Below are 27,051 nucleotides of genomic sequence, written 5' to 3'. Positions count from 1 at the left end.
TTCTCTTGTATTTCATTTCATTAAAAGCATGCTGGTCTCAGCCCTGATGGATTTCACACCCTCTAGTGGGTTGCATCTTGCAGTGAGCTGAGGTACTGGCAGAGGTTTTAAAGAAAATGCCTGTGCTGGGCCCCTACTTGCCCCTGGGCCTGGTGCACAGTAGTCACACCAGGGCATTTGTGGCACTGAACCAAAACCACAGAGTCTCCTAGGCACAGAGGAAATGCCACTCTTGTGTTCATGTCCTGAGCTCCAAAAAACCAGCTCCCAGCTGAGCCATCCTCAGGGACAGAGCCTTGTCTGCTTTCTGCTGAGTTTATTTTTTAGCGCTAGTTGCTTAGTGGGTATGAAAAAGAATTTGAGGTGGCTTATAACAATGACACGTGTCTTCCCCAGTGGAGGTAAGAAATCCCATGGAGATAGGCAGTGATGTCTGAGAATGCTTGGCCAGCTCTCCATGCTGTCCCTGGATTCCTGCTGCTGTCGCTCTCCTGACACCTGCGGTGGAGCCGAGTCATTGAGGGCAAGCTTCCCTGGGAGGGAGGGGGAGGTTTCTGTGATTAAACCACTGGGCAGGAATGACATGTGGTCATAATTGTACATTCAGGTGACCAAGACCTAATTCATTAATCCAGTGAGTTAATGGATCCATTCACCCATTCACTCAATAAATGCTTTCTGGTGTGTCCAGCTCAGGCTCTGTGTGTAGTGGTATCAGCTTAAGATACAAGGAACACCTTATTGTCTTCAATGGTCTTCGCTAACCAGGCATCCGAAAGCACTTACCCTGTGGATGCGGCCTCTGGCACCTCTTTCTACCTCTAGGCTTCTCCCTGCCTGGGGGCAGTGTAATGGCCAAGGTGACAACAAGAGATGCAATGTGAAGGAGGCATGTCCCAGGTTAGCCACCCAGGCACTACCGTGGGGACTGTTTCAGGATTCGCCCACTATGAGCAGCTCTGTGTCACCGGGGCATAAAGACTTCTGCCCTGGTCAACTTGCTGCCTCCCAGATGCCACCTACCTGACTGGTAATCCCAGACAGCTGTGGACCACATGTTTATGAGTTGCATTAACAGAGCAAGTAGGACTTGAGAAAGGGGCTGGGAGAGAGTGAGAGAGAAGGGAGAGAGGAGGGGAGAAAGATGGAGCAACAGAGACAGCGAAGCACAGAAAAGATGCAGGATGACCCGGTGACCCACTTAGCCCACATTTTCTGGTTTAACCTCCAAGACCCCTGTCCTGGTGACCCCCACTAGAACTGCTGGCCGCCATACAAGAAGGACAAGCAGGGAGAGACGGAATGGGGAACAGAGAGCAGAGAGATGGACATAGAGAGATGGGGTATTGGTTTGCTGGGACTGTTACAACCAGGAGCTTCAGATGGACTTGCTTAAACAACAGAAATCTACCATCCCACAGTTCTGGGGTCCAGAGGTTCAAGATCAAGGGGTTACCAGGGGAGTTCCTTCTAAGGGCCATGAAGGACAGTCTGTCCCAGGCCTCCCTCCTTGGCTTGTCAATGGCCATCTTTTTCCTGTGTCCTCATGTCACCTTCCCTCTCCGTGCGTCTCTGTGCCCAAATCTGCCCCTGTTACAAGGACAACAGTCAAATTGGATTACAGCCCACCCTCATGACCTCAGTTTAAGTTGATTTCCTCTGTAAAGACCTTATCTCCAAATAAGGAAATATTCAGAGGCATTAGGAGTTAGGACTTCAACAGATTAATCTGGGGAAACACAATTCAACTCACAACTGATGGGAAGTCAGAGAGAAACCCCAGGCCCCAACTTTAACCCTAACTAAGGAACACAGATGGAAGTAGAGCATGTGGAGTAGGGTGGGAGGTGGCAGTGAGAGGACCAAGGACAAGGAGTGGTCACATACTACACATAGTCTCTTCTTCTGACCGTTGGCCTCTGTCCACAATTTATTTGCCTCCAGTGACCTCCTGCTCCCACTCTCCATCCCAGCCCATGGCTTCTCCATAGGCTTCATTGAAAAGGCCTGTATCATCCCACTGGGGGCCCCATGTGTGGTATGGCCCCTGCCCCCAGCTCCTCAGTGCAGTGAGCGGTGGGTCCCCTTAGAGCCCTGGTGCCACCTTTGTCTGTCTCCCATAGGCTGTGACTACTGGCCTGGGGGCTGTCTCCCACTCACGGACTTGCTCCTACTGTACAGTGTACAGGGCCACCCACTACTTGCCCTGTGAGATGCAGCCTAATGCTGCTGCCCACCCCCGGCCACCTGCACTTGGAATCTCATTTTTCTGGGTGCATTTGTGATTCAACATTCTGGTCATTTCTGCCCCCTCCACCTCCCACCTTTGGGACTAGCTGGGTTGTTGGTGATGCAATCTTGTTTGCTGGGGTCCACTTACCAGCTGATTTGTAATCCAAAAAGAGCACTGCAACTTGCAGGCCTTATTCACTTTTTCTGCCTTTATTTACAGGCCTTGGGAGGTGGAGGGCATGCCTATAGTCAATATCTGAAATACTGGATGCAATGGTTGGGGTTGGGGGGTGGTCTAACACCAAGCATTAGTGCTTAGTGTCATCCCATTCAGCCTGGGAGCTTGGCAAAGGTAGATGGATTTTCTGGCTCCAGCAAATGTTTCTCTGCTAGCTTTGCCCTCTTATTATTGCTGTTTTTCTCTCAACCACTTAACTCATCCACAGATACTCCCATCCATCCACTTACAAACCCATTACCCATCATTCACCATTTTCCCACCCATCAATCACCCATCCATCCATTCTCTCTCCACCCATGAGTCCATTCAACATTCCGCCCATCAGTCATTCATCCATCCGGCTCCCTGTCTTTCCATAATTCATCATTCACCACAATCCAAACATTCATTCGTCTGTCCACCTTCATCACTTGGCAGTTCATTGTCATCTGACTACCATCGTTCATCCCTGTGCATTCATCTGTGTCCCCATGCACACTATCCATCACTGGCTCTCCTCCCATCCATCCACCCATCCATTCTGCTGAGGTCCACATGGGCACACCTGAGTGCATCCTTTGGCCTGCTGATGGAAGTACTGCAGGCCAGCCTCCGTCTCACCAGCAGTGACCTGCCCACCCACAGTCAGCTCTCAGTGGACCCCAGACCTCCATCTGAGGCTGGAGTCACTGATCTGCTTACCTGCCAGGACCCCAGCTCCCTCGGGGCCAGCCCATGCTCACTGTGCCTGCCATCCCAATATCAAGGGCTCATCTTCCTAGAAGCAGCCCATGTGGCCCTGGCACCCTCCAACTCCCAGGCTTGCCTGTGGACAATGCAGTCTCATCTGCTCCAACCCTTTCTCTACCTGACTGCCAGAATGATCACTCCAAAGCTGAAACTTGGCAGTGTTCCTCACCTTCTTCATAGCCTTCAGTGGCTCCTGGTGCCCACTGGATACATTCAAGACCCTCCTGATCTGGCCCCTACATACCTCTGAAGGAATCTTCAGTTCTGGAGATTCCTTATTCCACCTTCTGTATCCTAGCCCTGCAAAACATCTCCCTGCTCCCTGGAATCCACGAATTATCCTTACCTTTACATATGTACTTCCTTAACATGGAAAGCACACTCTCCCCACCCCACCACCACCCATTCATTTTCTCTGTGGTCAACTCCTATTCAACCTTCAATGCCCCCAGTCAAATATCACCTTCTTTGGAATTTTTCCCAGTTGCTTCAGAAATTTAGTTATTCCTTCCTCTGGGCTCCCAGAGCACCCTATTTCCTGCTATTGTAGTACTTTTGGGCCCTGTTTCATTTTTGTTTTCATTCAGTCTCCCTTGTTAGTGTGGAAGCTCATGAAGGTCAGGAAAAGTGTAGTATTCATTTCTGTTTTTCTAGACCTAAGACCTTCCCTGCCATATTACTAAAATATAGGGCATACATGCTGAATGGATAGGTCAGTTGGGACAGATGGGACAGATGGGACAGCAGCCAAGGGGCCCCCCAGGTGGGATCTCAGGTAGTGAGAACCCAGCCCACCCATAGCTGAGTTCTGGCAGGCCAAGGCCTGGGGGAGTGCCCAGGTCAGAGCGGGAATAGGTTCTGATGCCAGCACGTGGAGGTGGCAGGGACTGCTCATAGAGTCTGGTGGCTAGATTCAGGTGGCTACGAATAGCTCAGGCCCCCCACCTGGAGATCCCGACTCCAGTAAGGCCTGGTGGACGGCCTAGGGTTCCCTCAGTCAGCTGGTGATCTGGCTCCCAGTCTGGGGTGGGTGGTTTCCCCTTCTGACATCAAGGCTTCCTCAGGCATGGTCCCCAGTGCCGGAAGGCTGGGAAGAATGTGGGGCGTAGGCATTTTTGGTCAACACATTGCCCAAGAGGGTTCTTGTTTCTAGGGAGTGGTGGGGTGTGAGCTACTGTGGGGTCTCTTTTGTGACCTTCCTCCTTTCCTCTACTTCCGCCATGTTCTTGCCCTCCTATCACTGTCTGCTTTCCTGACTGTCCCCCTGCATACAGCAGGGTCCAGACCCCTCACTTCCATCTGCAGGCTCTAGCCCAGGATGTGGTCCATTTCTGGAATGATGAGCCCCTGGGGCAGCTCCCCAGGTATGGCAGGGTCAGGTGTCCCCAGCCTAGCTCCTGTGACCCCCAGGTCTGGCCAAGTCCTATCTCTGCTGGTTTGGGGCTTTGGGTAAGTCCTCAGGCTGGATGTACTCTGGATGGAACCTTGGAGCTGCAGGTGGGAACCCAGGGCAATGGCAGACCTGGGTGCAGGGACACCTGGGCCCTAGGCCTTGTGCTTGCCTTGCTGGACGTGTCTGTGCAAGCGTTCTCCTAATGGCCATGCCAGGCAGCACCGTGCAGGGCTGGGGGCATAGGCTTTGAAGTCTGATCCATCTAGGCTTGAATCCTGGCTTCCCCCACATGACGTAGAAACTGGATGAGTCAATGAACCTCTGTGAGCCTCAGCTGCCATTCTGTAGAATGGGTGTAAAATGCCCTCACCTCCAGGGGCTGGGGGCATATTAAGAGGCTAATGCACACATGGTTCCCATGTTTCCCCAGTCAGTTTCTTCCTTGCTTTGTACCAGGTTCTTCACTCCTCACAATCTCCCAAAGAGCACCTCTCTCCAAAGTACTGGTGAGACATCTTGACTTCACCAAAGATGCTTTAGGAGTCCAAGGGGGTCATCCTGTACCCTGTGTGGTAAGCACTTCAAATCCCCCTGTGATCCCAGGCCCTCCCTCTCCTGCTCCCCTTGTGAAATCCTTTCTCCATCAAGTTTCTGCCTCAAAGACTCCCACTCCCCTCTCCCAGCCCTCATTCTTTCATCCTTCCCATTGCTCTCTGCAGCTCTTGCCACCTGTCAGGGCACCCATGCACAGGGGTCCTCATGACCCAGGGCCCATGCTCTGGAAGAAGGCAGTGGCAGATGAGAAATAACAAGACTTTTCTTCTGCCAATTAGATAAATGACTCAAAACATAGCACCTTGTACTATTTCTGATGTGGGAAAACAAAGGGTGAATAATCAATGATATAAAAAAACAGAGGGTCAATGATGAATGATGTAGAAAAACAAAGGGTAAATGATGTGGAGAGAAAAAAACTTTCCGGGTTCTTTCAGTGTTTTGCAAAAACATTTATCACGGTTAAAGGGGTCAGCCGCTCTCAGCCCCCTCCCCTTTCTCTGCTCTTTCCGACCCCTCTTTCACCCTGCTTGCTGTGCACGTAGAAATGCCACAGATACGCAAGTAGAATAATATAAATTGCTCCCTTTGCCTTTGTTTGAGGCTCAGACTTTTGGAGATTTAGTCTCCTCTGAGCCCGCCGGTGTGAAATAAACTTCCACCAGGACCTCCAAGTGCCGCCTGGTTCTCCCGTCAGCGATCCAGTCCAGGTTTCCGTAACATTTTTGGTTCTCTGACCAGGAAACCCAACCGTGCTGGCCCATTGTTGCCATCAGTTTGGGACAATGGCAGGCGGAACAGGCAACCAACAGGGAAGGCGTGCCCTGTCTGATCTTTTGGCAGCCTCCTACCCAGATGCCTCAGACTGGCCCCTACTCCGTTGTTCCTGCCAGACTCAAGGAAGCTTGGCAGGTGAAGACCTGGTTCTGACATCGAATCCAGTAAGACCCTGGGGCCCCTGACCCAGCCAGTTCCCACCCACTGGGGTGGAAGGGAAGCCTGATCACCTCCCGGAGACCTCTTAGAGGACTCACAGGTAGAGATTCCCAGGAAGGGAATGTCTAAACTCTGGTCTGGTGTGTGGGTGACTGGGCAGGACAGCTGCAGACATTCAGCTTGCACTGAATCTGTGATTCCCCGGTGTGTGCCACAGAATCTGAGTGGGCCCTCATCCGCATTTGCAGTCGGCCACCCCGACACACCAGTGACTCAGCTTTGGCTGACCTGGCCCAGGACCTATATGGGTGCACCTTAGTCAAGGCTGATCAAAATCTCCGCGAGGAGTGCAAATGGACGGGCATCTGACTGGTCTCCTCTCTGGAGGAGGCACCCCTCCCTTGTCTGTCTTTGTGGCACCGTCTCAGGATCACATCATGGGATCAGGGCACCACAAACCCACAGTTCTTGAAACCACAATCAAAAATTTCAGGAAGGGATTTCAGGGAGATTATGGAGTAAATATGACCCCTGGCAAGTTAAGGACCTTGTGTGAATCTGACTGGCCCACCTTTGACGTAGGGTCGCCTCCTGAGGGAGCCCTAGATGTCCCAACAGTTTGCTGAGTCTGGTGAGTCATTACTGGAGACCGAGGCCAACCTGATCAGTTCCCATATATCAGCTCCTGGCTAGGGATTGCCCAGACCCTTCCCCCTTGGGTGCGATTCGCTTGCAACAGGCAGGGACAAAGTAGAGTCTTAGTGGCTTCTACAAAATGGCCTACAAATGATCAGCAGAAGCCTGAGACTCTGCAAATTTTTACTGGCTATCCAGAAGAATCAATGTTGCCCCCACCTTGTGTGCCCCCGAGGCCGTCAGCACCCAGCCCTCCAGCACCAGACACTCTGCCACTGTCGGTCTCTCCACTGCTTCTAGGTCCACTCTCCCCTGGACCAGTGGCCAGGCTGCACCCCAGGCTGGATACAGGCACCCTCCAGATGCCAGTATGAGAGACGTGAGAACCTGAGAGACGTGGCAAGGATGGGACCACCCAGCTCAGCCAGTCTATATTTTACTATCAACCTTTCACCACAACTGACCTCCTCAATTGGAAACAAAACACCCCATCCTACTCGGAAAAGCCACAAGACCTGGTTAATCTCATGGAGTCCCTCTCCCAGACCCATTGGCTGACCTGGGAGGACTGTCAGCAGCTTCTCTGCTTCCTGTTCAACACAGAAGAGAGGAGGTGAATCATCAAAGGGGCCTGCCAATACCTGGAGGAACATGCTCCAACTGGGACCCTTGGTTGGGGTGCATGGGCTGAAATCACTGTCCCTGAAGAATGCCCTGAGTGGGACTTCACCACCCCTGAGGGACGGCACCACATCCGCCAATATCAGGGCACCCTCCTCCAGGGGATCAAGGCCGGGGCCAAAAAGCCTGTGAACATGACTAAAGTATCCTCGGTCACACAACAACCACAAGAGTCTCCTGGGAACTATTATGACAGACTGTGTGAAGCTTACTGGATTTATACTCCTTTCGACCCTGAGTCACCAACAAGCCAACAAATAGTTAACACCTCATTCATGGCTCAAGCTGCCCCAGACATCAGACGAAAGCTCCAGAAACTTGAGGGCTTCACTGGGATGAATATCACTCAGCTGATTGAAATTGCCAATGAAGTATACATGAACAGGGAATTTCAGGCTGACAGGGAAGCTGAAAAATGAATGAAAAGAAAAGCCAGCCTCCTGGCAGCTGCCCTGAAGTAGGAAGATGACCAGAGGGCAGAAGCCTAGAGCCCCTGTAGCCAGGGACCAGTGCGCTTACTGTAAAGAGAAGGGGCACTGGAAGAATGAATGCCCCAACCAAGGGAAAGCCCCAAAGCCCAGCTGTTACCTGGAAGAGCCTCACGGGGAAAGGCTCATTGCCTGGCAGGAACAGACTCAGATTGACAAGGACCAGGCTATCTGGCTCTCAGCCCCCATGAGCCCATGGTCAAGATGAAAGTGGGGGCCAAAGCATGACTATTATGGTTGACACAGGAGCAGAACACTCTGTGGTCACCCTCCCTGTCGCTCCCTTCAGTGGAAAGACTGCAACCATTCTCAGGGCCACTGGAACAAAAGCAGTTCTGCAGCACTTCTGCCAGGCCCAACAGTGCAAACTTGGGGGCCACAGAGTCCAACATGAACTTCTCTACTTGCTTGAGTGCCCCATTCCTCTCCTCGGCCAGGATATAGTCTCAAAACTCAGAGCCCAAATAACTTTTGAACCAACTGGGTGCACAAGCCTCAATCTAAATCCAGGACCAGAGGAGCCAGGGACCCTCATACTGGCAATAACCACACCCCGGGAAGAGGAATGGAGGCTATTCTGTGCCCAGACCCTCTCAAGTAGCCCACCTGAATTCAGGCTGCCTTCCCCTCAGTATGAGCTGAAGACAACCCACCTGGACTCGCCCATAACGAGGCCCCTGTCATTGTAGAATTAACTCGGGGGACCCAGCCACAGAGACAGTGGCAGTACCCCCTTTCACAAGAGGTGAAAGCAGGCATCCAAGAACATCTGACCAGACTCAAAGAAGCAGGCATTCTAGTCGAGTGCCAGTCACTCTGGAATACCCACTCTTACCAGTCAAAAAGCCAGGAGGAGGGTACAGGCTGGTTCAAGACTTGTGAGCCATAAATAAAGTAACTGTTTCTTTGCACCCAGTGGTCCCAAACCCGTACACCCTCCTCAGCCAGGTTCTGGGGTCTGCCAAATGGTTCACTTGCCTGGACTTAAAGGATGCCTTTTTCTGCTTCCGACTGGCCCTTCAAAGCCAGCTCTTGTTTGCCTTCGAATGGACCGGACCAGATACAGGGCAGCAGATGCAGCCAACATGGACGCAGCTCCCACAGGGTTTCAAGAACTCACCCACTCTCTTTGGAGAGGCATTGGCCGCAGACCGTGCCATCTTTCCAAGGGAAGCCATGCACTGCACCCTCCTCCAGTATGTAGATGACTTCCTCCTTGCCAGGGACACCCTGGAAAACTGTTCAAAGGGCACAAAGGCCCTCCTGCAACTCCTGTCAGATACAGGATACCAAGCCTCCTAGAAAAAGGCTCAAATCTGCCAGCAGCAAGTCTGGTACTTGGGCTTCCTCCTCACCCAGGGGAAGAGGGCACTAAGGCTAGAGAGGAAAAAGGTTGTTATCTCCTTACCTCAGCCCCAGACAAGGAAGGGCCTACAAGAGTTCCTGAGGGCTCCAGGGTTCTGCCAAATTTGGATTACTGGATTCTCAGCAATGGCAAGACCCCTCTATAATCTCCTGGGGGGGCCAGACCGAGAGTCCCCTGTCTCAACAGAGGAGGCAAAGGACGCCTTCTTGGAAATAAAGGCTGCTTTGGGATAGGCACCAGCCCTGGGCCGGCCAGATACAGAAAAGCCCTTCAACCTTTTTGTACATGAAAAAGAAAAGGTGGCCCTCAGGGTTCTCACACAGACTATTGGCCCTTGGCAGCGACTGGTCGCATACCTGTCAAAAAAACTGGACACAGTCGCGGCAGAATGGCCACCATGACTCAGGGTGCTGGCAGCCACAGTTCTACTCATTAAGGAGGCAGACAAACTCATCCTGGGACAAGAATTGAATGTCAAAGTTCCCCATGCTGTTGTGTCTCTCATAAACACACAGAGACACCGCTGCCTCTCCAATTCACGGCTAGCACAATACCAAGGGCTCCTCTGTGAAAACCCTCAGGTCACTCTTGAAACAGCACAGACACTGAATCCAGCAACTTTTCTTCCCACTGAAGAAGGAGAACCAGATCATGACTGTTCTGAAGTGACTGGTGAGATCTACGAGAGTTGTCCAGACCTGCAGGATCAGGCAATACAAAATCCACAACTCACACTCTTCTCTGATGGCAGCAGCTATTTGCAAGAAGGAATCTGGAAAGCAGTAACCACTGCCACTGAGGTCTTAGTAGCTAAAGCTCTGCCGGCTGGATGGTCAGCACAACGAGTCAAATTACATGCTTTAATTCAATCCCTCACTATCAGCGAGGGCCAGCGAGTCAATATTTACACTGACTCCTCTTATGCTTTTACCCCTGTACACATACATGGGGCAATCTATAAGGAAAGAGGTCTCCTCACGGCAGCAGAAAAAGCAATCAAGAATAAGGAAGAAATACTAAAGTTCTTCGAGGCCGTTTGGCTCCCTGAGGAGGTAGCAATTCTACATTGCAAAGGGCACCAAAAGGGAAATGATCTTATAACACAGAGGAACCGCCTGGCGTAAGAGGCAGCTAAAGCAGCTGCCAATGAGGGGGAAGGTGAGGCTCCTTCCCTCACGTGGCCCTAACACCGCCAGTGAAGACCCCTCCACCCAAGTACGTGGAGAAGGAGAGAGGCTGAAGGAGCCACCCGAACCAAGAGGGTGGTGGACATTGCCCGTTGGAAGTATTTTTGTCCCAGCCGCCACCAGAGGGCGTCCAGTTAGCAAGTACCATCAGCTCATGCACCTAGGAAAAACTGCACTAGAAGTCGTCCTCAAGAAGCAATACTACATCAGTCAGTTGTCAGCATTATGTCGGGCAAAAGTGAATGGTGTGTGGCTTGTGCCAGGAATAACGCTTGGTCTGCACAGAGACCCCCACCAGGTGTCCAAAGGACAGGGGTTACCCCTTTAAAAGACTTAGAAATAGACTTCACAGATGTCCAGCCAAGCAGGGTCTCAGATACCACCTTGTAATAGTGTGTACATACTCTGGGTGGTTGAAGCCTTTCCAAACAGAACAGAGTGAAGTCGGGAAGTAGCCAAAATCCTCCTGAGAGAGATTGTGCCCCGGTTTGGCCTACCGCCTTCAGTCCACAGTGATAATGGGCCAGCAATTTTAACCAAGTCTCTCAACATCACCTGGAAACTCCACACTGCCTATAGGCCTCAGAGTTCTGAGAAAGTAGAGCAAATGAATCACACCCTCAAGGGAACCTTAGCCAAATTCTATCAGAAAACTGGGCCTCCCATGGCCAAATCTGCCACCCTTGGCCCTTCTACATATCCGTTGCACCCCCAGAGCACAAGCATTTTCTCCTTTTGAATTAGTGTATGGACGACCCCCCCTTGTCTGGGGTGCCTTCCAGGGAACCTGCACCAAGGGGACAAGGGAGTAAGGGAACAACTCCAAGCCTTAGAGGCTACTCTAAATTAAAGTTACAACAACATACCATAGAAAGAGCCCCAATCTCCTTGGGAGCCTCAGTACATCCTTTTCAGGTAAGGGACTCAATCTGGGTCAAAGATTGAAAAAAAGACCCCCTCAAGCCTCAGTGGACTGGGCCTCACACTGTTGTTCTAACCACTCCTACTGCCCTAAAAGTTTCAGGTCTCACTCCTTGCATGGGTCCATCATTCCAGACTAAAAAGGGCCCATCATCCTGACAAGGAAACATACCAGTGGAGAGCCCAGCCAGACCTCCACAACCCCCTTATTATGTTGGAATCGGGGCCACCCCATTCCCGAAAATAGCATTCAACCACTCACTATGCCTGCACCCGGGGCCGCAGCTCACTATAGGAGACATAATAGGAAATGCTACCTGCCTCTGGCCTTCAAGAGTCACTGTGCTGCGGCAGGACAGATTCACTGACATTTTCACCAACAACCTCACTATAGATGACTCTCTAACCTACCTCTCCCCAAAAGGCACTTGGTGGACTGTGAGATGGGATAAGCCTGATGTATGTACAGCACTGCTAAACCAGGGCTATGTATTCTTACTCAAATTCTACCCCAGGTCTACACTTATAATGAGCCCAAGGGGAACCATCTCTTCTCCCCTGGCAAACACCCCCATGTAAAGCAAGCTGCCCTGATGCTGAACTCTGCTTGGGTCGGGTTTGGCATAGCCAGGTCGGCTGCTGTGGGCACGGCTGCATTAGTAAAAGGGGACTTAGAGCTCACTGCCCTGACAACGGAAGTAAACCAGGACTTAGAGCAGCTTGAATTCGCCATGAACCAGCTCCAAGATCAAATTAACTCCCTAGCCAAGGTATTACAAAATCGAAGAGGGCTAGACCTCCTATTTATGTCTCAAGGAGGGTTATGCATGGCTCTAGGAGACTATTGTTTTTATGCAAACCAGTCAGGTGTAGTAAAAAATTCATTAGCTAAGGTAAAAGGAAGTATATGCAGAAATAAAAAGCTAAACAGCAATAAGTCCTGGTTTCAAAGCTGGTTCAAATGGAACCTGTGGCTGACAACTCTTCTGACCAGTCTCACTTGGCCAGTAGCACTCCTATTCTTTGGGCTTTTAATAGGACCATGTGTCCTAAACTGGCTTGTCAACTTCGTGAAAAACTGTATTGCTTCTGTTCAGCTCCTGTACATGCACAGCCATTATAATCTCATTATAAACCAGGATGATGCCCTCTAAAGTGAAGCTTTAAAAGGGGCATCAGAGGGGGAATGATGTGAGAAGGCAAAGGGTGAATAATAAATGATATAAAAAAACAGAGGGTCAATGATGTAGAAAAACAAAGGGTAAATAATGTGGAGAGAAAAAAACTTCACAGGTTCCTTTTACTGTTTTGCGAAAACATTTATCACGGTTAAAGGGGTCAGCCGCTCTCAGCCCCCTCCCCTTTCTCTGCTCTTTCCGACCCCTCTTTCACCCTGCTTGCTGTGCACATAGAAATGCCACAGATACAGAAGTAGAAAAATATAAATCGTTCCCTTTGCCTTTGTTTGAGGCTCATACTTTTGGAGATTAGTCTCCTCTGAGCCCGCTGGTGTGAAATAAGCCTCCACCAAGACCTCCGAGTGCCACTTGGTTCTTCCATCAGCGATCCAGTCTGGGTTTCCATAACATTTCTATTTTACATAAAAGGACATTGAGCGCCCACAGGTTAGGTAGTTGCCCTAGGTGACTTACCATTCAGCAGGGTTCAAAGCCAGGCCCTCAGGCTTTAGTCAAGTTTTGTTTCCCATCTGCTGCCTCTGTGGGCTCCAGACTGCTACCCCCAGGGTATGGCCAGGCTTGGCTTTGGGCTTCCAGAAGCCAGGAAAACAAGTCCAGCCCACAACACCCCTCAAAGGTGAGTCTTTTAGACCCTGATGGAGGCCCTCAGGCCTAGAACACTTGGGAGTGGGGGCTGGGGGTCAAAATGGCATCCACACTGGTGGCTGGAGAGTACAGCCCAGGTTGTGTAGGTTGGGTGGGATGTGTCCTCAGTGATGGGTGCCCATGCTTGGCATTTTGGCACCTTTGCTACCCTGGGCATGGTGTCCACTGGGGAGGCCAAGTGCCCATTGACGGCTTACTCGGGTACATGGGGCTGGCTGCACGCAGGTCAGTCAGAGCTGGGCTGGATGGGGCGGCTCCCAGGCAGTGGTTTTGAGGACAGCATATGTCAACATGCCTGGCAAGTGGAAATCCTTCAGTGAATGATGGCTTCTTCCCCCATTCCCTTCTAGGGGTGGGTGGTCAGGAGGGACCAGCATGGGGAGAGCCTGGTGCCAAGACCACCATGAAAGGCATGCCTGACACAAGAAGATGGTGTGCTAGGAGCCCTTCACTATCTAGAAGCCTTTCTGACTCAGAACATCTGGAAGGCTGACTAATGGCTCCCCACTGATGTCCACTTTCCAATCCCCAGTGCCTGTGGCTATGCCACCTCATACAGTGGACAGGACTTTGCAGATGTGACTGAGTTAAAGGTCTTGGGATGGGGAGATTATCCCAGATGATCCCGATGGGTCCAGTGTAGTCACATGGGACCTTATGGGAGGGAGGCAGAGGAGGCTGAGTTAGAGAGTGAGGATAAAAGGACAGAAGTGGAGTGAGAGAAAGACTAGAAGAAGGGGCCAGAGTCAAGGAATGTGGGCAACCTTTAGAGGCTAGAAAAGGTAAGAACGTGGATACCCCTTGGAGCGTCCAGAAGGGGTATGGCCCTGCAACCCATTTTAGACTTTGAGCTCAAGAACAAAAGCAATGAAGCTGTGTTGTTGTAAGCCACTCCATTTGTGACAATTTATTACAGCAGATGCAGAAAAACATACAACTTCCAATTTTGGGGGTGGATATTTGTCCATAGGACAGGTTCTTATGTTGTGAGTTTTCATGGTATGAGTCACAGGAACATGTGATGCACTGTGCAGAAGTTCATTCCAGTTATTCTTTTTACTCATTTAAAGCTGAATATTGGTGCCTCTGGTGGCTGGGTCTGGGATGGTCCTGGAGACTTTGGGGTAAATCAGGCACAACTGTGCACACGACTGATAACAAATGGGGGTGATACGTGTCATGTGAACAGGGGTTGGGGACACAGAAGGGAGAACCTTGCCAGCTTGGGCTTGGGCCTGCTGGTTAATCATTTAGATGAGGAAGAGAGCCAGGGGGTCTTATTTCAAAGCAAATGACGCCTGGGACAGTGACAGCTAACACTTTCCCTAAAGAGAGCAGGGCTTAGGTGGGATGCCCGGGTGAATCACGTGTGATGATCACAACCCCAAGATCAAGGGGAACGTCCAGCCTCTGCTGGCCACAGCACCCTCCCACAGCTGGGAATGTTCAGGATAATTGTGACTGCTGAGAGGGTATCTCTGTTTAAACATACTTTACGGCTTTTCCATGGCCTGGCTATGGATGGGGCATGTGGGGGTGAGGCTGTGGCTGCTGGTATTTGAAGCCTTGGGTGACCTCCAGAGAGGTAGATAAGGCAAAAAGGACCACCTGACAACCATTGAATTGCGTCTCTAGTCTGGGAATGCCAGTAAGGTTCTGAGCCCATGGAAAGCGGATCTCGACCCTGCTGATGAAAGGAAGGTTTTTAGGGGGAAACAGAGCCTTGTAGAATGAAGAAAGAGACCAGGGGAAGGTTCCAAAGACAGAACCTAGAAAGGGAGGTCTTGGAGGCCAAGGAGAAGCAAAGTGTTGGTGGTGGGGGCTGGCAGATAAAAGGAGCCCAGTGTAGATGGCTGGGCCCTGTGGCAGGAAGAAGTGCTGGGAAATGGGGCCACTGAGAGAGGCAGGCCATGGGTGGGGGTGGGGCGGGCTGCCCTGGGCACATGCAGCTGGAGAGCAGGGAGCTTGCTGAGTGGTCCTGGTGGAAAGGCCGGTGCCTTCCACGGAGCCAGATGCCCAGCAGGGCGGGGCTCCTTTGCCTGAGTCCTTGGGAAGGTGGCTGCCCCCACCACGGGCTTGGCATCCCCTATCAGGAGGAGCTGCGGTTTTGTCAAAAAGGACCCCTTGGGCAGGGATTGTGGGACTGTTAAAGAAAATCAGAGCTGGACAGTAGTTAAAAAACAGATTTTATTCAGGAACTACTGCAATGAGGGAACGAGTCCTTAGTATAGAACTGGGCTCAGTCTAAATACTGCATGCACAAGTGGGGATCCACTGTGAAGGAGCAGAGAGGAGTCAGTGGATGGAAAATTACCAGCCAGCAAGAAACATCAGGCATAGGGGTGTTCTGGTTGAACGGACTTGACAGAACAATTGCTGAAGGCAGGCCAGCGAGTACGGTATCAGGGGTGTGTGATGAAGAATTTGACCAGATACTGAGGGTGATCAGAGATCAAGGGCAGGGGATCCCTGCTGAGCTGACTTAGTAAGACTTTGGCCACAACTGGGCAATGCAGGCCAGACAAGGACGGATGCCCAGATAAAGCCTAGAGGGTTTAGAGGAGCCTGAGCAGAGTGTGGTCAAGGACAGAGTCTGTCAGGGCCCAGCCTGGGCAGTGCTCCCACCCCAAAGCAACCTGCTTTGGGAGCCAGTTACCTTTTCCACAGAGGGGAGCAGGGAGAGGGGCAGCCCAGAGCCTCCCTGCATGTGTGTCTGATAACAGAAGCTGTGTATCCAGAGGCTCTCCAGGCAGAGGACAGCCCAGTCAGAGAACCTAAGCAAAGCTCAGAGGTGGGAATGTGTGGTCCCAGTGACCTCTTGGCTGGGCTGTGGGCTAGGGGTAATGGTCATGATAGAGAAGAGAAGACACTGGGAGGCTGGCCAGGACCTCCCTAGTTGTCTCAGGCTTTAGTTCAATACCAGGGCCTGGAGCCGAAAGTGAGCCTGGGGTCGCAGCAGGAAAGCCACCTCACTCATGGGGAACCTCTCTTTCGCTGTCCTCAGCATCCTGCTTCAGGGACATAGAATGATGCGTCAGTTCAGAATCCCACATGCCTATGGGACATCTGTGTCCTTGAGCAAGTGACTTGATTTCTCCAGCTTCGAGTTCATCCTTTGTGAAGATGTAATGGCTAAGGGAGATAATATATACAAAGCACCATGTCTGTGAGACTTCCTTGACTTCAAGCCATGGAAAGTCTGATGAATTTATAGAGGAATTCAGCTCAGAGTCAACAGGGAAAGGGAAGAACTGGGCTTAGACTCAAGGGTGGAACCAAGGCACATACGGAAGGATGGAAAACTGGACCCCAAGGAACGGCCTCATTCCTGAGCGTTCAGTCAGAGTGTGATGACACCAGAAGGGATGGCTGCGGAATGACTACCCTTTCCAGCCCAGAGTCTGTGACCCAGGTCCAGATTCCAGGAGGAGGCATGTGGTAGGACACTCCCTGATGAGGGCTGGGCAGGGAGCTGCTTTATGTGCCAGAACACTAGAGATAACAGGGAGAGGGTGGTTAGGAAGACAAATGGACGCAGTGTCTGCTGTACGGACTGGGGCAGGATCTGCACTTCATCCTAACTCCTCTCCTCCCTCTTCTTCCTTCTCCTCTTTCCTGCTCCCTCTCTCTCTCTTCTTTCCCTCCTTCTAATCCCCAGAATAGGGGGTTCTTATCAACTCATCTGAACTGTGGCAACTTCCCTACCTCTCATCTTTTTCCCCCCCAGAACAGCTCACCCATGCCCACCAGTTATCTTTCTAAGATGTAAATATTACCTTACTACTCTCTGCTGAAAAGGCTCTGAAGGCTTCTCAACAACATAGGATAAATCTCAAAATTTTGCATCTTGCCTGCATCTCCATTCTCCACCTCCTTACCCTCACCATTCCTCTCCAATCCATCATTTCCCAATGTTCTAAAGCTCAGTGTTCTCTCCTCCCAAAATGCACCACCCAAAACTGGAGAGGCTATTTATCCCTGAGATCCATCTCAAATGGGTGTCAACCCATATGTTTTACAGAAAAGTATTCATATAAATGACAACTGACTGGTGAAAAATGCATGTCATTTAATGATGTTAGTGACCTGGGCAACTAGCCCAGATGTCACTGTGCACCTTGACGGGAAGGCCGGTCTCTGAGGCAGGCAGAAGGGCTGCTGCCTCTGTGTGGTTGTATGTTTTGGCCCCATGATGGCACCAGTCTACCACTGCATCAGCTTTTACAAATTACAGGGGTTTTTTTTGTCTTCTTGACTTTGGGCAGGTGACCTGGCTTCTCACAGCCCCTAGAGATAGATTTATTATTAGTTCCATTTTATAGAAGAGAATCTGAGGCTTGGTGATTAGCTCCTGTGCCCAGCTTGTGACCTTTCACCACACTGGCTCTCAAGGCAGTAAAAGTAATAATGAAATGGGCTAGATTCTAAATCTCAGCAAATTCCCAGCAAGGGGGTGGTCAGGGTGCGTCCCCACTTTCAGACCCTCATCTTTCTCATCAGGCCAAGGAGAACATTGACCTTGTGATGGGCTAGCTGTTGAGGGCTAAATATGCCTGAGGAATTAGTGCTTTCCTTTGGCTCCAAGGCTATTCATGTAGAACATTCTCAAGGTGGTGGGAAATGAGATCTGTCACTAAGATATTGAGGGTCAATGTCTAGAAGGTCAGACAAAGCCAGCTACTTTTATGGCGCAGGGAAAACCCTCCTGAGCCTCTTCCCCAGAGACAGTGGAATGTAGCCTGGCCAGCTGGCAGGACCTCCCACACCAGGATCCTTGCCCCATATGCCTGCCAGGCCAGAAGTACAGCTGCTTTCTCAGGAGCTTCAGATGCTCTGGCCATTTTGCTGGATGCTGGGCTCTGCTGCCACCAGGAGGTGCTATTTCCCTCCCCAGCAGCGGCAAAGGGCTGCACACGTGGCTCCAGCAGGGCTGGCTATCTAGGAATGTCCGCTATTCTGGGCTTCCTCTGCTCCAGAGTCACTATGGGGCTGGAGAAGGAGCTCGAACTTTGGGCTCAGATCCCAGCATAGTCATTTATGCTTTCAGTGACTGAGACAAGTCACTCCACTTCTTTGAGCCTCCTTTTTCTCACTGAGAAACGGGATAGTCACTCTTCACAGGTGGACAGAGGGTGGAATAAAAAAACAGGAGTTTATTTTACTACCTGAACGGGAGCTGTATACTACTTTCCCTACCCTGTCCACACTTCTTGGCTGTTCTCTGACCCACAGGGTGGGGAGAGGGCTCAGAGTCCTGTGCCCTGGGCACTGGTTCTCAAATGTGCCCATGTGACAGGCTGCCTCACAGGGCTGACCAGCCAGGCCTCAGACGCTACAGGCAGCCCAGGTCCCACACTGCTGCCCCAGAAGGGGAAAGTGACAGTGTCTGAGTTCTTGTGCTCACAGAGAACAGGGATCTATAGAGCTCCCTGCCAGAACTAGGTGGCTCTGGACAGGAAATATTCTCCTCTTTAGACTCCAGGAAGCCACCATTATGATTAGGTTCCCTTAAATGCATCTTTTCCTTCCTTTGTCAGTGTCAGCTCCCTCCTGCCTCTGACCCCCAGATTTGGAGGGAACGCAACGGAATGCTGAAGATCTGAAAGGCCAGCCAGGGGACTCAAGGCGTCACAGCACATAAGTAATGCCGAAAAGGCACTCATCATATTTATTGAGCAAATGAACTTAAACATCTAAAGAATTCTGAGTAGGGGGTTCAACACAGGATCACACACAATCATTATCTGACCTTGAGTCCAGCCCTAGGGCGTGATGCTCCTCAAGGACACCGAAACCATGTGAAGGCGATCACGAGTTGTAGGAACTGTTTTGGCTCTAATCATTCTGTTTTTGATCACACATCAAGAGTTGTAGGAAAAACAATCAAGTCATATGTATTTGTACATTTGATTTCTATATTACTTGATTTATGTATTAATCCCATTAATCCCACAGTCAAATGCTGCCTCTGTGTGTGGACACAGTCATGCTGGACTCTGGAGACCAAGACAAGATTGGTGCCCCAGAGATACGGAGTGCAAACATCCATCCATGATGCCACCTGCCTCTGCATCGGAGCACAGAGGCCTGGAAGAATGCATCATGGCATGGGGGGCACTGGAGCTGGGGTGTGAAGGAGAAGCAGCGGTTTTCCACGTAGGGAGGAGAGTGGTCCAGAAAGAAGAAATGGCAGGGGCAAACCCACAGAGGTCAGTGAGCACAGCCTTGGGTGTTTGGCAGGCTGGATCTGTTTCTTTTTTTAAAATTTTTGATATTTTTAAACTGTAGTTGACATACAATATTATATGGTTTTAAGTATACAACATAGTGATTTGACAGTTATCTACATTATTAAATGCTCACTCCAACTAGTGCAGTTACTATCTGTCAACATGGAAAGATGTTATGGAACTATTGACTATATTCTCTATGCTGCACCTTCATCCTTGTGACTAATTTATATTATAATTGAGATTTTGTGCCTCTTTATCCCCTTCATCTATGTATCTGAGTGTTTCTTAGCTGAGTGACTTCTGGGAAGTTGCTCAATCTTTGAGTCACTTGGCCTCATCAGTAAAATAGGAATAAAAATGCCTATTTTGAGCTGTGATGATCACAGTTGTGATGATCATAAGGTGGTATCTGTAGAGTCTGCATGTGCCAAAATGGCAGCTGCTGTTCTAGAAAGGGCTACTGCCTAAAACTTCAGAGCCATTTCCATAGATGGCTCCGTGAATGGTACCTCTGGTTGGTGTGTGGGAGGAGAGGTGGGAAGTGTGGGTCATGGGGAGCCATGTAAGGTTTTATAGGAGAGTTGTGCATGTCCTGTATTTAGAAAGTGCCCTTGAAGCAATCTGTTACTCTCAGGAGGTCATCCAAATGTATACTTGACTTTACCATGTGGCTTTCTTGGAGAAGGAAATTATAAGTTTGTGTATTTGAAATAGGAACATCTCTTGTAACAAATGCTGTTCCATTTCAGTCAAGTCCTGTGTCACCTGGGCTCTAATGGGGAAGTGCGTTCTCAGTTACCTCTTGCTGCAACAACCCTGGAGGTTCTTCCAGGCCCTATAAGACCCTCCCTCACTATGCCACCTGCATCTCTGGAAGCCCCCTTGCTGATATTCTCCAGCCAAATGGTGGGCTTCAGTAGCCAAATAAATGCCTCCAGTCTCAGAGCTTTTGCAGTCTCAGAGCCTTTGCACTAGCTGTGCCTTTTGCCTGGACCACCCAAGTAGAGCACAGCACTGCACCCTGTGCAATAACTTACTTGCTTCCTTGACCCTTGTCTGTCTTCTACCCCCAGGCTGGGAGCTCCAGGATGATGCAGGGAGAGGGACCCTGTCTTGCTCAGGTCTGTGTGCCAGCAGGACAGCCAGGCTTACAAGAGACCTGCAATTAATACTTGTGAAGAGTTTATGACAGGCAGGTCTTCGCAGGCCCATTTTATGGATAAGGAAACTTAGGCTCAGAGAGGGAGAAGGGCGCAGTTCCAGTCGGTGGGCGAGCAGGGCTGGGGTGGGCGTGGGGGAAGCCCGCGTGCAGAGATGCAGCTCCGGGGGAGGCCGTGGGGGGCATTCAGGGCGCTAGGCGGCTCGGGCGGGGTTGGCGCGGGCGGCTGACTGGGCGGCTCCGGCGGAAGCGGCGCAGGAGGGAGCGGAGCAGGCGAGCAGGCTGATGGGCAGGGCGGCTCCGCTCCGCGCAGAGAGCACCGCGGTCGCGGGAACAGGTGAGGCGGCAACGCGCCCTTGGGTCCCGGGGACGGAGGGAGCCGGGCTCAGTCCGATGCGGCCCCCGGATGCCCGGGCACTCCCTGCCGCCGGGCGCCTGGCGGGGGGGAGCGCTGGTGGGCTTCAAAGGGCCGGGGTCCCACCAGTAGTGTCCCAGAGCCACACTACCCGGGTAGGGTGCTGCCTCTCATGTGGACCCCGGTTGCCTGCAGCCTCATGTGGACTCCTCACCTGAAACCAGGGTGGCATACTGCCTCATCCCGTGAGCTGCGGGGAGCGGAGGTAAAGGGTGCCTGGCAAGCGGGGTGCTGCAGGCATTGGGAGACAACAGCTGCTTGCTGAAATGTCAGGAAACAAAGCAGACCGCCTTCTCCATTCTTACCTCAATAGGAGAGTGATATGGCCTGTTATTGGGTAGTTTTCCTCTGACTGGTGGGACAGGCAGGCTGCAATGGAGGCCTCCCCCAGGGGCTGCAGGGGTTCCCACCTTGTCTTGAAGGCTGCTTGGGAACACTATCCAGAGACATCCTTTTACTGTCCTTGCTCGTAATCCATCTCTTCCTCCGGAAGACCTGACTGAAGTCTCCTAGTCCTCACTGGGCATCTCCGAGTTGTGCAGTGGGATGTGAGGAACAGTCTTTGTGTGAGGGACCCAGGTCACTCAGAGGGGTCTGAAGAGGTCACTCAGGGAGGGGATGTGATCTCCCCGAGGTGATCCAGGTGAAGAGCTGCATTGCTGTGCAGCAAGGGATGGACCCTTGGAAGCCACACAGGCTTGCTCAGTCTCTTCCCTTCAGGCCCTAGCGTCTCCCCTGGGGAGCTGTGCTCTTGTGCTCTGCCATGCGAGGGAGGCCCTGAGGTCCAAACTGTGTCAGGAAGGAGGAGGCAGCTGTAAGAGTGTCATTCTTTAGGGACCAAGCCCAGGTCTGCCTGGGAAGGAGGAGGGGCTGGGGAAGCTGTGGTGCCCTCCGAGCTGCTGGGCAGGTGGGGATTCTGAGCCCGAGTGCAGGGGCCAAAGGCCGGAGTGCTCCACCTGACCAGTAGTGGCCCCTGGGCACCCTCTCATTTGGCTAAGCTGCATCCCAGCACCCCAGGCGCACACCCGGACCTTGGGCTCCGTGAGTGGGCCACGTCAGACTTGGGCAGCTCCGGTGTTCATCTCCTATGTATCACCTTATATCAGCCAGCCTCTCGCTTTCGCCTGGGCTCCAGGTCCCTCTCCTCCTTTTCAAAATCTCTGTGTCTGGCAGGGCCCAGTTCTGGGAGTTTCAGATGCAGACTGACCAGGGTTCCAGTTCAGCAACTGTGGGACCTCAGGCAGGTCCCTTCATCTAACTGGGCCTTGGTGTCCTCCTCTTTAAAATAGGACCAAAAGTAGATTGAACCATATGAATTTGCCATCTTTGCAGGTCAAAAATAGGTACATACTGGTGATTTCATATGGCTGAGCCTAGTACTGCCTTCCCTGCAGGCTGTGGTGTGGATTAACCTGTAGCAGGATGTCAGGTGCCCCAAGCTTGGGGAAAGCTTATGTCCCTTCTGCCCTCTGTCCCAGGAAAGTGTGTGCTCTCCAGGGTGAGGCAAGCCTCCCAGCTTAGCTCTGTCTGCCAAGACTGGGCTCCTGCAACCTCTCTCCTGCCTGCAAATTCCCCTCCCTGTGCCTCTGGCTACAACAGGCTCCCACCCAGATGCTGCTTCTCAGGCTGTGTGCCATCTCCCAGGTTAGCCTGGGACCAAACTCAGAGCACATCTTCATGCTGGCTGCCACCACCCTTTCCTTACTACCTCTTGTGTCCCTCAGTGTCCCAGGGCTTCATCTTCAGATGGGATGCCGTTGGGGAGGGGCACCATTAGGTGTATCTTCTCCCAGGCTGGCCACTCACCTCTGGGTGGGGCTGGTCCTCAGCTCTGAGAGAGCAAGTGGGAGTGTGACCCTTTCTAGCCCTGGAGAGAGGCAGGTACCCACCTCTGGGGCAGGGCTCAGAGAAGGGCAGGAGGGCTGTGCAGCAGGACAGGTGCCCTTCTGAGGCCAGGCACCAGGCAAAGCCTTGGGGTATGTGGCTGGTCCCAGGGCTTCCTGAAGAGGCTTTGGGCCAGAGCTGGAGCCAGGTATGCTTAGAGGCCTGTACATGGGTTTGTGTGATTGCTGTGGCTACTTCCTCATGGGGTAGAGGGGCAAGGTCCCCTTGGGTGGGGTTGGTAGGATGACTGGGAAGGGAAGGAAACTAGCATTCAGTGAGCACCATGTGCTGGGTGGTCTTGTTGCAAAAAGGGCAACTCAGCTTCCTGGGAGGTGGCCAAGAATGCTCCTGAGCAGGACCTGGCCCTTCAAATGATGTCATTTGCCCAAAGAACCAAGTTGGAGACTGAACCTGAAAGAGTCCCAGGGAGGGGGAGTGCCAGGATCCTACGTTTCAGGCTCTCCTCTTCCCTATTTCACTTCCTGACTGAGGAGGTAATCAGACTGCCCTACAAGATAATTGCTAGCCTCCCTCCCTGGGCAGCTGAGGACACTGGGGCCCGGCAAGGTTCCATGATTTTCCCAAAGCCACTCCCTGACAGAGAGCAGAGCTAGGGTGTGAGGCCAGGACGAACATTCAGGCTGTTGGCCTCACTCCTGTCCTGAGGTGGTTCTTTGCTCTCCCCCCAGATGCCTGGGGCAGCTCTATCTGAGTGACAAAGGATCCTGTTCTTGACCCCAAGGGCCCTCAGAGAACCTGAGAAACAGGCTGCTCTTTGGTGAAAAGATCCTCTTTCAGGTTCAGCTAGCTGCTCCAAGTTTCCTGCACCCACATGGTCTCACTCTGGCTATTCCTGACCCTGAACTCTTAAATCCCAATTGCTGGAGTTGTGGCTGGGTCGGGTTAGCTTTTTACCAGGTGGCATTTGAGTCCTATCTCCTTCCTAACTGGATTCTGCTCAGGAACATCCCTGCAGGATGGGGTCCTCTGTCCTAGGGGCCATGCATGACCTTGGTCAGGCATATGTGTACATCTGGTGGGCAGGAGGAGAGAGCTGGTGTGCTGATGATCCAGTGCCCTGAGAAGCAAGGCTGGCAGGGCAGGTAGGGGCTGAGACCCAGCAGGCCCTGAGGTTTCACTTCTGTCCTAATGGGCATACATTGCCATGGAAGGACCTGGGCACACAGTGGCATTTGATGTCGTCTCTGTTTGCATTAGATGGGACAAGGGAATATCTATCCATGCTCCAAAAACAGTTCTGTCCCTGAACTCTGCATCTTACAATCCCTTTATTTGTCATCAGAACAGCCTTGCAGCCTGAGGTCAGAGGGAACAAGTGGTGACAGACAGGCTTGGTTTGTATCTGGGCCTCATTGCTTATTAGCTGTGTGACTTTGGGCAAGTGGCTTTACATCTCTGGTGTCAGGTCCTCCAGGTCCCAGGCTTAGGATGGAAGCAGCCATGAACCTCTCTACCTAGCCCATACTCCTCACTGGATTCCACACAGGAGGCACAATCCCTGAGCAACATTTGTCTGTTTGCTTTGCAGGCATCATCACTGCATCTCCTGAAATTCCCTCACATGCACCATGAACATCTCTCATATCCTGGCCTTGCTGCTCCCAGGATCCCCACAGGGTCAAAACAGCAGCAAGTCAAAGGGCACTCCATACAACTTCTCTAACCACTGCCAGGATTCGGTAGATCCAATGGGCTTCATTATCACCTCCTACAGCATCGAGACCATTGTGGGGGTCCTGGGCAACCTCTGCCTGATATGCATGACCATTAGGCAGAAGGAGAAGGCCAATGTGACCAACCTGCTCATTGCCAACCTGGCCTTCTCTGACTTCCTCCTGTGCCTCATCTGCCAGCCACTCACGGCCATCTACACCATCATGGACTACTGGGTCTTTGGTGAGGCCCTTTGCAAGATGTCAGCCTTCATCCAATGCATGTCAGTGACAGTCTCCATCTTCTCACTCGTCCTTGTGGCCCTGGAGCGGCATCAGCTGATCATCAACCCAACAGGCTGGAAGCCCAGTGTCTTCCAGGCCTACCTGGGGATTATTGCCATCTGGCTCATTGCCTGCTGCCTCTCCCTGCCCTTCCTGGCCAACAGTGTCCTAGAGAATGTCTTCCACAGGAACCACTCCAAGGCTGTAAAGTTCCTGGAGGATAAGGCAGTCTGTACTGAGTCCTGGCCAGTGGACCACCACCGCATCATCTACACCACCTTCCTGCTGCTCTTCCAGTACTGCATTCCACTGGCCTTCATCCTGGTCTGCTATGTACGCATCTACCAGCACCTGCGGAAGCGGAGGCAGGTCTTCTGCAAGGGCACCTATAGCTCACGGGCTTGGCAGATGAAGAGGATCAATGGAATCCTTGTGGCAATGGTGGCTGCCTTTGCCGTGCTCTGGCTACCCCTTCATGTGTTCAACACCCTGGAGGACTGGTACCAGGAAGCCATTCCCATCTGTCATGGCAACCTCATCTTCTTGATGTGCCACTTGCTTGCCATGGCCTCCACCTGTGTCAACCCTTTCATCTATGGCTTTCTCAACACCAACTTCAAGAAGGAGGTCAAGGCTGTGGTGCTGACTTGTCAGCAGCGCACCCCTGTGAAGGAGTATGAGCATCTGCCCCTGTCCACCGTGCACACAGATGTCTCCAAAGAGTCTCTAAGGCTCAGTGACAGGTCCAACCCCATTTAGCCATGTTCATTGCCAGGCTTCTTCACTTAGCTAAGTGGGCTGTGAGCTAGAGGTGGCACTCCCCACTGGCTTTCTGCAGTCCAGATAGGCTGGCAGGAGCTTGTTTTGGTATCCATTTGCATTATGAAGCCTGACATTCAGACAGCCCAGCTATTTGCTCCTGGGAGAATTCTGCAGGTCACAGTGTGCCTTGCAGCTTGAGCAAATGTGATAGCCAGAGATGGTCTGCTTGTAGCAGGCAGAGTTCATTCTGGTAACTCAGCAACAGATGCCACCCTGGGAGCCCTGGGGTGTCACCTCTACCAGTGAGGCTGCGAGGTCACTGTGGGGTGAAGGAAGGAGCGTGTGGAGTTAGAGCTGGGGCCCTTGGCCAGTCCCTAACCTCTGTGAGAGGTGAGGTTTGTGGACTGCCATTAGGTGGTGAAGAATTCAATGGTGGCATTACTGTTGTATGATCAGCACATGCCGCTGCAGAGAATGGGTCCTGGTAGGCTGGGGTCCTCCCATTCCTCTAGAGTAGGAACATCAGCCCTGAGCAGCAGGAATTTCAAGATTCATATCTTACTCCATCCTTTTTCTTTTTAACTTCGTCTGCTATCTTCTAGGGAATAAGCCTGCCGATACCTCCCCTTGGTGAGATCGTGTGTGCCTTGTGGGTGATAGCTGTATTGTCGTAGAGCTTTTGTCCTCTATGTCCGGGACAGGTTCTGGCATGGGGACAGTGTTCCAGACACAGTTGCCATGGTAGATGGATCATAAAGGTGCCCCTGCTGAGTACTCAGCTGAAGACAGGTGCTGTGTGCTGTGGTCCAGCACGGGGTAGAAAGAATGGAAGTTCTGTGGCCAGGATTCTCACCTGACCCTGGTCTGCCTGCCCGCTGCGCAAATGTAGTGTTCACAAAGGCACAGACTTACACACGTGCTCCAATGCACTATCATTGACTCGATGAACAGAGCTCTGCCCAGTGCTCTGGGGCTGTGAGGTGGCAGAGAGTCCCAGAGACAGAGACCAGCTTGCTGCATGCTGACTTGCCCTGAGGTGGACCGATGCTAGTGCTTGACCTGCCACCATGAGAATAAAGCCGGGTATAAACCCTTTTACCACCAACATGCTGTTGTCATTTTTTGGTCTCACTGAATCTAGAGTGAGCTTGTCCAAGGCTGAAACCCTCAAGGGAGACACATGGGAAGGGCTCTTGTCTGCCCTTCCTTGCCTCTCAGGACCTCTCTTGACAAGGCAGCTGGCCAGGGACTCTGACCATCCCCATTGTTGACCCACTGCCAAGTACAGCACTCAGTGCTGTGACTCCTGTGTCCTACCTTCCACACTCTGACCACTGAGCTGTCTTGCCTCAGGTGATGTCTATGGTTCTTCCAAAGCTTCTCCAGGCCTTCAGAAGTGGCAAGGGTGGGAAGTTCTTGGACTGTAGTTTA

General features: G+C 51.9%; 1 protein-coding gene across 4 annotated transcripts in view; it reads left to right on the top strand.

Moving 5' to 3' along the window:
• The window catches only part of LOC118932811 (neuropeptide Y receptor type 4-2-like), a 36,231-nt gene extending 9,448 nt beyond the window's left edge, over positions 1-26,783 (top strand). For 2 of the 4 annotated variants that reach the window (XM_036926569.2, XM_036926568.2), the window contains exon 2: positions 24,450-26,783. In XM_036926569.2, coding sequence (XP_036782464.2) covers positions 24,490-25,617 — 1,128 coding nt within the window. In that variant the 5' untranslated portion in view covers positions 24,450-24,489 and the 3' untranslated portion in view covers positions 25,618-26,783. Of the gene's footprint in view, positions 1-20,458; positions 20,939-21,089; positions 21,222-24,449 lie in introns of those variants that run through there. The other 2 variants (XM_036926570.2, XM_036926572.2) reach the window with 2 other exon arrangements.
• Positions 26,784-27,051: the final 268 nt, after the last annotated feature.

Source organism: Manis pentadactyla, chromosome 8 (genome assembly GCF_030020395.1).
Source record: "Manis pentadactyla isolate mManPen7 chromosome 8, mManPen7.hap1, whole genome shotgun sequence".
Classification (NCBI taxonomy): Eukaryota; Metazoa; Chordata; class Mammalia; order Pholidota; family Manidae; genus Manis; species Manis pentadactyla.
This window is presented reverse-complemented; position numbering and strand designations above follow the sequence as displayed.